General features: G+C 48.4%; 1 protein-coding gene across 5 annotated transcripts in view; it reads left to right on the top strand.

Annotated features, from left to right (window-relative positions):
• LOC134341100 (dynactin subunit 1-like) overlaps positions 1 to 15,523 on the top strand; it is a 114,644-nt gene that overhangs the window by 42,828 nt on the left and 56,293 nt on the right. For all 5 annotated transcript variants that reach the window (XM_063038853.1, XM_063038852.1, XM_063038855.1 and 2 more), the window contains exons 2-3: positions 11,493 to 11,747; positions 13,129 to 13,204. In XM_063038853.1, the coding sequence (XP_062894923.1) occupies positions 11,493 to 11,747; positions 13,129 to 13,204 (331 nt within the window). The remainder of the gene's footprint in view (positions 1 to 11,492; positions 11,748 to 13,128; positions 13,205 to 15,523) is intronic.

The following is a 15,523-nucleotide window of genomic DNA, read 5'->3' as shown; positions in this document are numbered from 1 at the left end:
CACATTGTCCAAGATGGCATGCAACTTAGACAGCATCCTCTTTTCAGACACCACCGTCAGAGAGAGTCCAGTTCCATCCCCACAACATCACTGGCCTTACGAATGAGTTTGTTGATTCTGCTGGTGTCTGCTACCCTCAGCCTGCTGCCCCAGCACACAACAGCAAACATGATAGCACTGGCCACCACAGACTCGTAGAACATCCTCAGCATCGTCCAGCAGATGTTAAAGGACCTCAGTCTCCTCAGGAAATAGAGACGGCTCTGACCCTTCTTGTAGACAGCCTCAGTGTTCTTAGACCAGTCCAGTTTATTGTCAATTCGTATCCCCAGGTATTTGTAATCCTCCACCATGTCCACACTGACCCCCTGGATGGAAACGGGTCACCGGTACCTTAGCTCTCCTCAGGTCTACCACCAGCTCCTTAGTCTTTTTCACATTAAGCTGCAGATCATTCTGCTCACACCATATGACAAAATTTCCTACCGTAGCCCTGTACTCAGCTTCATCTCTCTTGCTGATGCATCCAAATGAGCGCATGTACTGTGGAAGGAGGGTCACTGGGCTCTACACCGTGATTCTTTTGACCATTCTGCTGAGCAACTGACTGGAGATGGGGTTTGCATGGTGGTAATGGAACGTGTTTAACAGTCTTGGTGATGGTGGTCCTTCCAGGACAATCAGCAACAACGTGATAGAACTCTTCAGCTGATCAAGTTAGATAAAATCAGGTTTATCATCGCTATCTGATGATGTCAGACGTGTTTTCTCACAGCAGGACAATGAGAAGATAAAACATCACTATAAATGGCAAAATAACTAATGCATTAAAAAAGGAATACTGGATTACTTCATGAACTGTTCAGAAATCTGATGGTGGAAGGGAAGAAGCTGTTTCTGAATAACTGAGTGAGGGTCACACTAGTTTTGTGCTCACCCACCCTCTGCATGCCATTTTCCCTCCCACCCCCGGCACCGTTGCCTTTCTCAGTCTTTGTCCCTGGGAGCAGCCGTAGATCAGGCAGTTCTCTATTACGGGCAAACTTCAACAGTGAATCTTGTATTCTTCTCCAGACCTCCCTCTGCCAACACAAATTCCACAGGGAGGTGGGTGATCGCCGGTCTGATCCCAGGGCAGTGAGACTCTGGATAGGAGTAGGAGGTCTGATGAAGAAGACGCCTCACTGCAGACAAACGGAGTGAGTGGTTGCTGCAGGGAGGCTGTTTGCACGGCATGTGTGAACATCGCTTTGGAGATTGTGGGAGGGCAGTTAACAGACATCAGGCCAGAGGCAGCTGACAGTGAATCAGCAGAACTGATGGCTGTGTCAGTGCTGACTGTGGGGCAGGGGCAGGGACAGGGACAGCAATCCCAAGAGCATGCTGTGTCTGGGCACAACTGGGTAGAGGGAGAGGAACAAGCAGAATTCATGGACAGCAGGGCAGGAGAGCGGGACAGTTATGTACCCCGGTGTTATACAGTGACAGACCTGTCCCCACCGGTACCGTACCCCGGCGTCGCGCAGCGACAGACCCGTCCCCACCGATACTGTACCCAGGCCTGTCCCCTGGTGTTATACAGTGACGGACCCATCCCCACCAGTACCGTACCCCGGTGTTATACAGTGACAGACCTGTCCCCACCGGTACCGTACCCCGGCCTGTCCCCTGGTGTTATACAGTGACAGACCCGTCCCCACCGGTACCGTACCCCGGTGTTATACAGTGACAGACCTGTCCCCACTGGTACCGTACCCCGACCTGTCCCCTGGTGTTATACAGTGACAGACCCGTCCCCACCGGTACCGTACCCCGGTGTTATACAGTGACAGACCTGTCCCCACTGGTACCGTACCCCGACCTGTCCCCTGGTGTTATACAGTGACAGACCCGTCCCCACCGGTACCGTACCCCGGTGTTATACAGTGACAGACCTGTCCCCACTGGTACCGTACCCCGACCTGTCCCCTGGTGTTATACAGTGACAGACCTGGCCCCACTGGTACTATGCCCTGGTGATTTTTGTGAAGGACCGAGTGGAGAGGAAAGCACATGAACGTTTGCACTCATGGAGGTTATGGTGCAATTTCCTGCATGCTGGGTGAGCCTCCCGGATAGAGTTGTGTACAGCTGTGGTTTCCCCTCTCTTGGAAGGATGTGGTAACACTGCAGAAGTGCAGTACCTGAGGGAGGGGCAGAGAAAATAATTTTTCCAGCCTGGTGGTGCCAGAATCACAGTGCAGGGGTTTAGTTGGAAGTTTTGAATGGTTGGACGATTGTTAACATGGAGAATGTTTGGGATCCAGAATGCGGTGCCTGAGGAATGGTGGAGGCTGAGACTACACCTTCAGGAAGCATTCGAACTGGCAGCTGAAGGACTGTGACATTGGAGACAGCATGGTTTTGTGGGGAAATGTGTTTACAATTGAAAGTACAGTGCAATGATGGGCCGAATGGCCTGGTTTGCAGCCACAAAACTCTCAGCACGGAGATGACGGGCCACAGGGCCTCTTTCAGTGTCACAGAAACAGGCACTTGTGCCACTCATTCTGCAGCTTCTGGACGTCATTACCATCGTGCAGAAACAGGCCTTTCGGCCCATCCTGTCTATTCTGACCAGATCTGCCAAAGTCCTTCTGCTTCTGAAAGTAAATATTGGGTTCTGAGGGGATTGGTTAATCTGTAGACTGGAGAGCCTGTACTGTGTTGTAGTGTTCTGTGTTCAAGTACTACACCCGGACCATATCCCTCCAAAGTTGTCTGAAATGTTGAAATCGAACCCATGTCCACCATTTCTGTTGGCAGCTTGTTCCAACCTCTCAACACCCTCTGGCAAAGATCCCCCTCATGTTCTCGTTGAATATTTCAGATGCAGTGCCCTTTTAGTATTATAAATGTATCCGCCTCTACCACCTTGTCTGGCAACTCGCTCAATGTCCTCAACACCTCTGCATGATGAACTTTCTTCTGTTTGCTTAGAATAAACCCAGCCTGTAACTGCAGCATCCTGAAGAATCTATTCTTTGCTCGGTTCTACCACATTGTTCCAACTAAACTGCAAAAAGAGAGCATAATAAATTCTGAGGCTGTGTACATGGGTTCATTGTCGAATCAGAAAGATGATGGTGGAGGGGAAAAAGCTGTTCCTGAAACTGAGTGTGTGCTCAGGATCCTGTACTGTGCCTCCCCTTTCACGGCAGCAGTGAAAGCTGGAAGTGGAGTCTATGATCAGAGTGCGGGCAGTGAGAGCAGGCTGAGTGGCCTTGCACTGTTCTCTCTGCAGTGAGGTACAATCAGAGGTGCAGAAGATGAAGAGAGGCAAAGATCGAGTGGACTGCTGGAGACTTTTCCCCAGGATGGAAATGGCTAGTACAAGGGGGCGTAAGTTTAAGGTGATTGCAGGCAAGTGCAAGGGAAATGTCAGAGGTGGGTTTTTTACCCTGCCGAGGGTGGGGACAAAGACTGATACAGCAGAGACTCTCAGATTGTTGATAGAAAAAGGGAGTTCTGTCGGCTGTGTTGGAGGGAATGTTGAGATTAATTGGGAGTAGGGCTGTTGCGTCCAAAGAGCCTGTTCTCATCATCTGATCTGACTCGTCAGCTCGAGCAGGAGCTGTGGACTGGGAAGGATTTGTCAATGTTTTGGGTGAAACCCTGCCTCCATGTTCAGTCCTCTTCCATCCTGGCTGACACACTTGGGGAGCTGTGGACTTGTATGTCAGCCTCCAGAGTTCCGTGCCATGACTGTTAGAGCTGGATTGGAACAGGTTCAGACTGAGATGGCAGGCTGGCAGGGGTGCCTAAACTTCTCCTCCTCATTCTCACTGAGTCTGAAACAGACTCCCTGCCCAGTTGCTGAGCATTCCATTCCAGTCCTGATGAAGGGTCACAGCCTGAAATTTCTGTGTGAAGTTTGCATGTTTCTCCTTTACACTGTATGGGTTTCCATCCACATCCCAAGAGCTTGCAGGCTGCTTATGGAATGTGATTTTTTTTTTTCAGGTCCTGATAAAAGTTTCGGTCTGAAATGTTGTCTGTTTATCCCCTCCATGGCTGCTGAGCTCCTGCAGCAGTTTGAGTGTGTTGTCCGTTGGTGTTGTCTCTACTTCCATGGAAACGTAAAAAACCTACAGCACAATACAGGCCCTTTGGCCCACAAAGCTGTGCCGAACATGTCCCTACCTTAGAACTACCTAGGCTTTACCTATAGCCCTTTTTTTCCAAGCTCCATGTAGCCATCCGGGAGCCTTTTAAAAGACCCTATCATTTCCGCCTCCACCGCCACTGCCGGCAGCCTGTTCCACACTCTCACCACTCTCTGCATTAAAAAAACTTCCCCCAACATCTCCTCTGTACCTACTTCCAATCACCTTAAAACTGTGCCCTCTCATGCTAACCATTTCAGCCCCGAGGAAAAGCCTCTGACTATCCACATGATCAATGCCTCTCATTATCTTATACACCTCTATCAAGTCACCTCTCATCCTCCGTCGCTCCAAGGAGAAAAGGCCGAGTTCACTCAACCTATTCTCATAAGGCATGCTCCCCAATCCAGGCAGAATCCTTGCAAATCTCCTCTGCACCCTTTCTATGGCTTCCATATCCTTCCTGTAGTGAGGTGACCAGAAATGAGCACAGTCCTCCAAGTGCGGTCTGACCAGGGTCTTATATAGCTGCAGAATTACCTCTCGGCTCTTGAACTCAGTCCCATAGTTGATGAAGGCCAACACACCATATGCCTTCTTATCACCACTGTCAACCTGCACAGCAGCTTTAAATGTCCTGCGGACTCTGACCCCAAGATCCCTCTGATCATCCACACTGCCAGTAGTCTTACCATTAATACTATATTCTGCCATTATATTTGACCTACCAAAATGAACCACCTCACACTTCTCTGGGTTGAACTCCATCTGCCACTTCTCAGCTCTGTTTTGCATCCTATCAATGTCCCGTTGTAACCTCTGACAGCCCTCCACACTATCCACAACACCCCCAAGCTTTGTGTCAACAGCAAATTTTCTAACCCATCCCTTCACTTCCTCATCCAGGTCATTTATAAAAATCACGAAGAGTAGGGGTCCCAGAACAGATCCCTGAGGCACACCACTGGTCACCGGCCTCCATGCAGAATATGACCCATCAACAACCACTCTGCCTTCTGTGGGCAAGTCAGTTCTGGATCCACAAAGTAATGTCCCCTCGGATCCCATGCTTCCTTACTTTCTCAATAAGCCTTGCATGGGGTACCTTGTCAAATGCCTTGCAGAAATCCATATACACTACATCTACGGCTCTATCTTCATCAATGTGTTTGGTCACATCCTCAAAAAATTCAATCATGCTCGTAAGGCACAACCTGCTTTTGACAAAGCCGTGCTGACTATTCCTAATCATATTATACCTCTCCAAATGTTCATAAATCCTGCCTCTCAGGATCTTCTCCATCAACTTACCAACCACTGAAGTAAGACTCACTGGCCTCTAATTTCCTGGGCTATCCCTACTGCCTTTCTTGAATAATGGAACAACATCTGCAACCCTCCAATCCTCTGGAACCTCTCCCGTCCTCATTGATGATGCAAAGATCATTGCCAGAGGCTCAGCAATCTCCTCCCTTGCTTCCCACAGTAGCCTGGGGTACATCCCGTCTGGTCCTGGTGACTTAGCCAACTTGATGCTTTCCAAAAGCTCCAGCAGATCCTCTTTCTTAATATCTGCATTCTCAAGCTTTTCAGTCTACTGTAAGTCATCCCTACAATCGCCAAGATCCTTTTCCATAGTGAATACTGAAGCAACATATTCATTAAGTACCTCCACTGTTTCCTTCTGGTTCCATACACACTTTTCCACTGTCACACTTGATTGGTCCCATTCTATGATGTCTTATTCTCTTGCTCTTCACATACTGGTAGAATGGTTTTCCTTAATCCTGTCTGCCAAGGCCTTCTCATGGCCCCTTCTGGCTCTCCTAATTTCATTTTTAAGCTTCTTCCTGCTAGCCTTATAATCTTCTAGATTCATATCGTTACCCAGTTTTATGAGCCTTATGTAAGTCTCTTTTTCTTTTTGACTAGATTTACAACAGCCTTTGTGCACCATGGATCTTGTACCCTACCATCCTTTCCATGTGTCATTGGAACATACCTACTCAGAACCCCACGCAAATATCCCCTGAACATTTGCCACATTTCTTCGGTACGTTTCCCTGAGAACATCTGTTTCCAATTTATGAAACATCGAAACATAGAAAACCTACAGCACAATGCCGAACATGTCCCTACCTTAGAAATTACCAGGGTTACCCACAGTCCTCTATTTTTCTAAGCTCCATGTACCTATTCAAAAGTCTCTTAAAAGACCCTATCGTATCTGCTTCCACCACCGTTGCTGGCAGCCCATTCCACACACTCACCACTCCCTGAGTAAAAAACTTACCCCTGACATCTCCTCTGTACCTACTTCCAAGCACCTTAAACCCGTGCCCTCTTGTGGCAACCATTTCAGCCCTGGGAAAAAGCCTCTGACTATCCACACGATCAATGCCTCTCATCATCTTATACACCTCTATCAGGTCACCTCACATCCTCCGTCGCTCCAAGGAGAAAAGGCCGAGTTCACTCAACCTGTTTTCATAAGGCATGCTCCCCAATCCAGGCAACATCCTTGTAAATCTCCTCTGCACCCTTTCTATGGTTTCACATCCTTTGTGTAGTGAGGCAACCAGAACTGAGCACAGTACTCCAAGTGGGGTCCGACCAGGGTCCTATATAGCTGCAACATTACCTCTCGGCTCCTAAGTTCAATTCCACGATTGATGAAGGCCAATACACCATATGCCTTCTTAACCACAGAGTCAACCTGCACAGCAGCTTTGAGCGTCCTATGGACTTGAACCCCAATATCCCTCTGATCCTCCACACTGCCAAGAATCTTACTATTAATACAATATTCTGCCATCATATTTGACCTACCAAAATCAACCACTTCACACTTATCTGGGTTGAACGCCATCTGCCACTTCTCAGCCCAGTTTTGCATCCTATCAATGTCCCGCTGTAACCTCTGACAGCCCTCCAAACTATCCACAACACCCCCAAACTTGTGTCATCAGCAAACTTACTAACCCATCCCTCCACTTCCTCATCCAGGTCATTTATAAAAATCACGTAGAGTCGGGGTCCCAGAACAGATCCCTGAGGCACACCACTGGTCACCGACCTCTGTGCAGGATATGACCCGTCTGCAACCTCTCTTTGTCTTCTGTGGGCAAGCCAGTTCTGAATCCGCAAAGCAATGTCCCCTTAGATCCAATGCCTCCTTACTTTCTCAATAAGCCTTGCATGGGGTACCTCCCTCGCCTCCCACAGTAACCTGGGGTAAATCTCCTCTGGTCCCGGCAACTTATCCAACTTGATGCTTTCCAAAAGCTCCAGCACATCCTCTTTCTTAATATCTACACGCTGAAGCTTTTCAGTCCACTGCAAGTCATCACTACAATCACCAAGATCCTTTTCCACAGTGGATACTGAAGTAAAGTATTCATTAAGTACCTCTGCTATTTCCTCCGGTTCCATACACACTTTCCCACTGTCACACTTGATAGGTCCTATTCTTTCACATCTTATCCTCTTGCACTTCACATACTTGTAGAATGCCTTGGGGTTTTCCTTAATCCTGTCAGCCGAGGCCTTCTCATGGCTCCTTCTGGCTCTCCTAATTTCCTTTTTAAGCTCCTTCCTGATAGCCTGATAGCCTCATAATTCCCCTTACTCCAATTAAACTCTTTTCTAACTTGTCTGTTCCTATCTCTCCCCAATGCTATTGTAAAGGAGATAGAATTATGATCACTATCTCCAAAATGCTCTCCCACTGAGAGATCTGACACTTGACTAGATTCATTTCCCAACACCAAATCAAGTACAGTCTCTCCTCTTGTAGGCTTATCTACATATTGTGTCAAGAAACCTTCCTGAACACACCTAACAAATTCCACCCCATCTAAACCCCTTGCTTTAGGGAGATGCCAGTCGATATTTGGGAAATTAAAATCTCCGACCACATCACCTCTTATTATTACACCTTTCCAGGATCTGTTTCCCTATCTGCTCCTCAATATTCATGTTACTGTTGGGCGGCCTATAAAAAACACCCAGTAGAGTTATTGACCCCTTCCTGTTCCTGACCTTCATCCACAGAGACTCCGTAGACAACCCCTCCATGGCGTCCACCTTTTCTGCAGCCATGACACTATCTCTGATCAACAGTGCCACACCCCACCTCTTTTGCCTCCCTCCCTGTCCTTTCTGAAACATCTAAAACCCGGCACTTGAAGTTACCATTCCTGTCCCTGAACCATCCAAGTCTCTGTAATGGCTGCAACATCATAGCTCCAAGTATTGAACCACGCTCTAAGCTCATCTGCATTATTCATGATACTCCTCGCATTAAAATAGACACATCTCAAACCATCGGACTGAGGCTACCTCCCAACTACACCAGATAATTTTGAAAACGAAGCTTTTTCTCTTCATTTTGACCCTCCGTCCACACTAAAGTGGCATTTTCATCCCCCGAAAACGGAGATTTTCAGAAACGGTGTCCAGAGTGAATAAATCTGAAAACGCCTAATATCTGGTGCAGTGTGTACGGGGTAAACGGAGAGATTTAAAAACGCTGTCTTGACAACACCAGAACAACAATGCTTTTTCTGCTTCTGCTTGGTACTGCGCAAGCACTGCCGTACGGTTGTTATAACGCGCAGTCAGTGTGAACGACTGAGAGTTAAATTGTAAAGTGAGCTCTTTTGACTATTTAAAAACGCTGTCATGACGTGCCGGAATAGATTGCCGCAATGCGGCATTTCGTTGTTTTCTTGAACGCAACTCCCCACACAACCTAACAATTTCAGAACAGATGACAACGAGACTGAAGCCAGAAGAGTTAGAAATGTGCTCACCAAATACTTTGACTCATAGCTTACTGAATAAATAAGTATACTCACTTTGTCCTGTTTTCTGTCCTTGCTTGTATGAAGGTGGTTTACCTTATGCAAGTACTTCTCTGACAATAGATGTGTAACAGCCTTATGTAACATTGTATGGAAATACAAGATAACGCTGATGCAGACATGTTTTATTCATTTAACAAGGTGCTTTATTAACGCAACGGAGTTAGTCAGTTTTTCAATGTTCATCATTAGCCGGGTCATACTGTTTGTGAACTCCCTGTCGGTTGCCTCCATAAGCTCCAGTATTTGTTTCTTTTTAGTTTTTAAGTCCTCCTGCGTGACAGCTAAGGGCAATTCCTTTGAAGTTTTTCTACTCTGTAACTGGACAAACGCGCATTAAGTATACCGTTTCCTCTTCGCTTGTTTTCTGTGTGTCCTGCACGTGCCCAGTAGAGGAGATTCGCCCAAATATCCGCGTTAGTGTGGACAGAGATATTTTGAAAAACGCTTAGTGTGTACGCCTGTCGTTTTTACTTGAAACCGGCGTTTTCAAAATTATCTGGTGTAGTGTGGACGTAGCCTGAGTGCATCCCTTCTCTATCACTTGCCTATACTCCCTTTCGCACTGTCTCCAAACTTTCTCTATTTGTGAGTCAACCACCCTTATCTCCGTCACTTCATTTCGGTTCCCTGATGTGTTTCCTACTCATTGGTCTGTTCTTCCCTGATGTGTTTCCCATCAGTGTTGTCACTGCTTCCTTGATGTGTTTCCCATTGGTGTTGTCTCTACTTCCCTGATGTGTTTCCTGCTCGTTGGTCTGTTTTTCCCTGATGTGTTTCCCATCAGTGTTGTCACTGCTTCCCTGATGTGTTTCCCATTGGTGTTGTCTCTACTTCCCTGATGTGTTTCCCATCAGTGTTGTCACTGCTTCCCTGATGTGTTTCCCATTGGTGTTGTCTCTACTTCCCTGATGTGTTTCCCATCGGTGTTGTCTCTACTTCCCTGATGTGTTTCCCATCGGTGTTGTCTCTACTTCCCTGATGTGTTTCCCATCAGTGTTGTCTCTACTTCCCTGATGTGTTTCCCGTCGGTGTTGTCTCTACTTCCCTGATGTGTTTGTCATCGGTGTTTGTTCTTCCCTGGAGTGTTGCCCATCGGTCTTGTCACTGCTTCCCTGATGTGTTTCCTGCTCGTTGGTCTGTTTTTCCCTGATGTGTTTCCCATCAGTGTTGTCACTGCTTCCCTGATGTGTTTCCCATTGGTGTTGTCTCTACTTCCCTGATGTGTTTCCCATCAGTGTTGTCACTGCTTCCCTGATGTGTTTCCCATTGGTGTTGTCTCTACTTCCCTGATGTGTTTCCCATCGGTGTTGTCTCTACTTCCCTGATGTGTTTCCCATCGGTGTTGTCTCTACTTCCCTGATGTGTTTCCCATCGGTGTTGTCTCTACTTCCCTGATGTGTTTCCCATCGGTGTTGTCTCTGCTTCCCTGATGTGTTTCCCATCGGTGTTGTCTCTACTTCCCTGATGTGTTTCCCATCGGTGTTGTCTCTACTTCCCTGATGTGTTTCCCATTGGTGTTGTCACTGCTTCCCTGATGTGTTTCCCATCGGTGTTGTCACTGCTTCCTGAAGTGTTTCCCATTGGTGTTGTCACTGCTTTCCTGATGTGTTTCCCATCGGTGTTGTCTCTACTTCCCTGATGTGTTTCCCATCGGTGTTGTCTCTACTTCCCTGATGTGTTTCCCATCGGTGTTGTCTCTACTTCCCTGATGTGTTTCCCATCGGTGTTGTCTCTGCTTCCCTGATGTGTTTCCCATCGGTGTTGTCTCTACTTCCCTGATGTGTTTCCCATCGGTGTTGTCTCTACTTCCCTGATGTGTTTCCCATTGGTGTTGTCACTGCTTCCCTGATGTGTTTCCCATCGGTGTTGTCACTGCTTCCTGAAGTGTTTCCCATTGGTGTTGTCACTGCTTTCCTGATGTGTTTCCCATCGGTGTTGTCTCTACTTCCCTGATGTGTTTCCCATCGGTGTTGTCTCTACTTCCCTGATGTGTTTCCCATCGGTCTTGTCTCTACTTCCCTGATGTGTTTCCCATCGGTCTTGTCTCTACTTCCCTGATGTGTTTCCCATCGGTCTTGTCTCTACTTCCCTGATGTGTTTCCCATCGGTCTTGTCTCTACTTCCCTGATGTGTTTCCCATCGGTGTTGTCTCTGCTTCCCTGATGTGTTTCCCATCAGTGTTGTCTCTACTTCCCTGATGTGTTTCCCATCGGTCTTGTCTCTACTTCCCTGATGTGTTTCCCATCGGTCTTGTCTCTACTTCCCTGATGTGTTTCCCATCGGTCTTGTCTCTACTTCCCTGATGTGTTTCCCATCGGTCTTGTCTCTACTTCCCTGATGTGTTTCCCATCGGTCTTGTCTCTACTTCCCTGATGTGTTTCCCATCGGTGTTGTCTCTGCTTTCCTGATGTGTTTCCCATCGGTGTTTGTTCTTCCCTGGAATTGGCCTGCACCGTTACCTCTGAACATTTGTTTGCAGACCTCACACCCCAGCAGCGGCAGGATGAGTGGGGAAGGGGGCAGTACTAAACCCCTGAAGGTGGGCTCCCGAGTGGAGGTAATCGGCAAAGGGCATCGCGGCACAGTGGCTTACGTGGGTGCCACCATGTTTGCCTCCGGGAAGTGGGTCGGAGTGATCCTGGACGACGCCAAGGGCAAAAACGATGGCACTGTGCAGGGCAAGCGCTACTTCACATGTGAGGACAACCGGGGCATCTTTGTACGGCAGTCACAGGTATCGTAGCAACTCCCTGGCCTGGCGAATCCCTGGGGGTTGGTTTGGTGGGGTGAGGCTGTGGGTGATTGCAAGGAAAACCAGGACAGCAGAAACAGGTACCACCTCCATCCCTGGACTGGGGTGGGTTTGACCCAGGGGTTTCACCGGGTATGGGGTGGGGAGAGTCTCTGTAACGGTCGGGGAGGCGGGGTACCAATCTGCAGGCACGCCGGCAACAGGGCATGTAGAGTATTGGGCTGTGAAGTATTGGCATGTTAGTTAGTAAATGGGTTGGATTTTGCGGGTGTGTGAGATGTACTTGAGGGGTGGTGGGGGAATGTGGATTTAACTGGGAGTGGTGGAATACTGCCATGTGGGGCCTGGCCTGTTGCAGTGGAGGAGTGGGGGGGAGTGTGGTTTCTGGATGGCAAAGTGGATGTAAACCTGGAGAATGTTGGTAAATTTTCAGGGTGTGGTGGAGTTGTGTGGCGGGTTTAGAGTGTGGGCAAGGTGGAGACTGGTACTGGTAGGTGGGCGATTGGGAGGGGTGACTGGCGGGTGGGTGAGTGATAGTGGGTGACTGAGATAGTTGGGTGTTTGTGGGGGTGACTGGTGGTTGGGTGATTGGGATGGGTGACTGGCAGGCGGGTGTTTGTGGGGGTGACTGGCGGGTGGGTGTTTGTGGGGGTGACTGGCGGGCGGGTGTTTGTGGGGGGTGGCTGGCGGAAGGGTGTTTGTGGGGGTGACTGGTGGTTGGGTGATTGGGATGGGTGACTGGCAGGCGGGTGTTTGTGGGGGTGACTGGCGGGCGGGTGTTTGTGGGGGTGACTGGCGGGCAGGTGTTTGTGGGGGGTGGCTGGCGGAAGGGTGTTTATGGGGGTGACTGGTGGGCGGGTGTCTGTGGGGGTGACTGTGGACGGGCGGGTGTCTGTCAGGGGTGACTGGCGGGCGGGTGTCTGTCAGGGGTGACTGGCGGGCAGGTGTCTGTGGGGGTGACTGTGGGCGGGTGGGTGTCTGTGGGGGGTGACTGGCGGGCGGGTATCGGGGGTGACTGGCGGGCGGGTGTCTGTGGGGGTGACTGTGGGTGGGCGGGTGTCTGTGGGGGGTGACTGGCGGGCGGGTGTCTGGGGTGACTGTGGACGGGCGGGGGGGTGATTTGCGGGCGGGTGTCTGTCAGGGGTGACTGGTGGGCGGGTATCTGTAGGGTGTGACTGGCGGGCGGGTGTCTGTGGGGGTGACTGGCGGGCAGGTGTTTGTCGGGGGTGACTGACGGGCGGGTATCTGTCGGGGGTGACTGGCGGGTGGCTGTTTGTGAGGGGTGACTGGGGTGGGTGGGTATTTTGAGGCCAGATTTCTGGTCTCACACTGGAGTTGGGTTGATGGTGTTCTCTCCCCACAGATCCAGGTTGTGGAGGATGACACCACCTCACCTGACACTCCCCAGGAGCCATCTGCTTCCAAGGTTCCCAAGCGAGGTAGGTAGCCTTTTCTGTCATCTGCAGTCAGCTGTCTTCATCTGTCTGTCTGAGATGGAATAAACAGCGTCTGGGACGGAGAACACCAGACCCTTGGGGATAAGCAGCTGATGGGACAGTGGGCTACTGTTCTGGAATCGCCGACCGTGTTGGGGGTTGACATCAAAGGATGTACTTTGTTCCGAAAGGACAGGCAGGAATACATAGGCAGTGGTGTGATTCTGTTGGTAAGAGATGGAATTACATCTTTAGAAAAAGCTGACATAGGGCCAGAGAATGTTGAATCTTTGTGGATGGAGTTAAGAAACTGCAAGGGTTAAAAAAAAAACTATGGGAATCATATATAGGCCTCCAAATAGTACCAAGATACAGCATTGAGATTGCAAAGGGATTTGGAAAAGGCATGTCATAAGGGTAATGTCACAATTGTAATGGGGGACTTCAATACGCAAGGGGATTGGGAAAATCGAGCTGGGGTTGGATTGCCTACTCTGGGGAAAGGATATCTTAGATTGGGTGTTGTGTAATAATACAGATTTTATTGGGGAGATTAATGTGAAGGGACCATTATGAGGCATAATATGATTGAATTCATACTGCACTTTGAGAGGGAGAGGTATAAGTCACATATTACACTGAAATAAAGGGAATTACAGAGACATGAGAGAGGAACTTGTCCAGGTGGATTGGAGGAGGATAGTGGTGGGGATGATGGTAGAGCAGAGACGGCTGAAGTTTCTGGGAATAGTTCACAAGGTGCAGGATAGATATGTCTCACAGAAGTTGTTCTTTTCATATGGTAGGGGTAGGCAACCGTGGCTGATAAGGGAAGTTAAGGATTGCATAAAAGCCAAGGAAAGAGTATATAAGGTAGCATAAGTGAGTGGGAAGTTGGAAGTTTGGGAAGCTTTTAAAATTCAACAAAAGGCATCTTAAAAAAAAGCTATAAGAAGGGAAAAGATGAAGTATGAAGGCAAACTAGCCAATAATATAAAGCAGGATACTGAAAGCTTTTTCATTTATATAAGGAGTAAAAGGGAGGTGAGAGTTGATATAGGACCACTGGAAAATGATGCTGGTGAGGTAGTAATGGGGGACAAAGAAATGGCAGATGAACTTACTGGCTACGTTGCATCAGTCTTCACTGTGGAAGACACTAGCAGTGTGCCAGAGGTTCGTGAGTGTCAGGGAACAGGAGTGAGTGCCATTGTTTTTACAAAGGAAAAAGTGCAGGCAGACTCAAAGGTCTAAGGTGAATAAGTCACCTGGACCAGATGGACTCCATCCCAGAGTCTTGAGAGAGATTGCTGAAGAGGTAACGGATGCATTGGTCATGATCTTTGAAGAATCATTTGGTTCTGGCATGGTCCCGGAGGACTGGAAGATTGCAAATGTCACTCCACTCTTCAAGAAGGGGGGAAGGCAAAAGAAAGGAAATTATAGGCCAGTTAGCCTAACCTCAGTGGTTGGGAATCTGCTGGAGTCTATCTTTAAGGATGAGGTACTTGGAGACTGATGGTAAAATAAGTCAAAGTCAGCATGGTTTCTGTAAGGGGAAATCTTGCCTGACAAATCTGTTAGAGTTCTTCGAGGAAGTAACAAGCAGGGTGGACAAAGGAGAGGCAGTGGATGTCATTTACTTGGATTTTCAGAAGATGTTTGATAAGGTGCTACACATGAGGTTGCTTAACAAGATAAAATCCTATGGCATTGCAGGAAGGATACTGGCATGGCTTGAGGAGCGGCTGACAGGCAGGAGGCAGCGGGTAGGAATAAAGGGGGCCTTTTCTGGTTGGCTGTCAGTGACTAGTGGTGTTCCTCAGGGGCCAGTTTTGGGACTGCTACTTTTAACGTTGTTAATGATTTGTATAATGGAATTGATGGCTTTGTTGCAAAGTTTGCGGATGATGCAAAGATAGGTGGAGGGGTAGGTAGTGCTGAGGAAGCAATGTGATTGCGGCAGGACTTAGACAAATTGGAAGAATGGGCAAAAAAATTGGCAGATGGAATACAGTGCTGGAAAATGTCTGATGCATTTTGGTAAAAGAAACAATAGTGTGGACTATTATCTAAATGGGGAGAAGGTTCAAACATCAGACATGTGGAGGGACTTGGGAGTCCTGATGTAAGACTCCTAGATGGTTCAGTTACAGGTTGAGTCTGTGGTAAAGAAGGCAAATGCAATGTTGACATTTATTTCAAGGGAAATAGAATATAAAAGTAAGGAGATAATGCTGAGGCTTTGTAAAACATGAGTCATGCCGCATTTGGAGTATTGTCAACTGTTTTCGGCCCCATATCTCAGAAAGGATGTGTTGT

This window comes from Mobula hypostoma, assembly GCF_963921235.1.
Source record: "Mobula hypostoma chromosome 4 unlocalized genomic scaffold, sMobHyp1.1 SUPER_4_unloc_1, whole genome shotgun sequence".
NCBI lineage: Eukaryota > Metazoa > Chordata > Chondrichthyes > Myliobatiformes > Myliobatidae > Mobula > Mobula hypostoma.
This window is presented reverse-complemented; position numbering and strand designations above follow the sequence as displayed.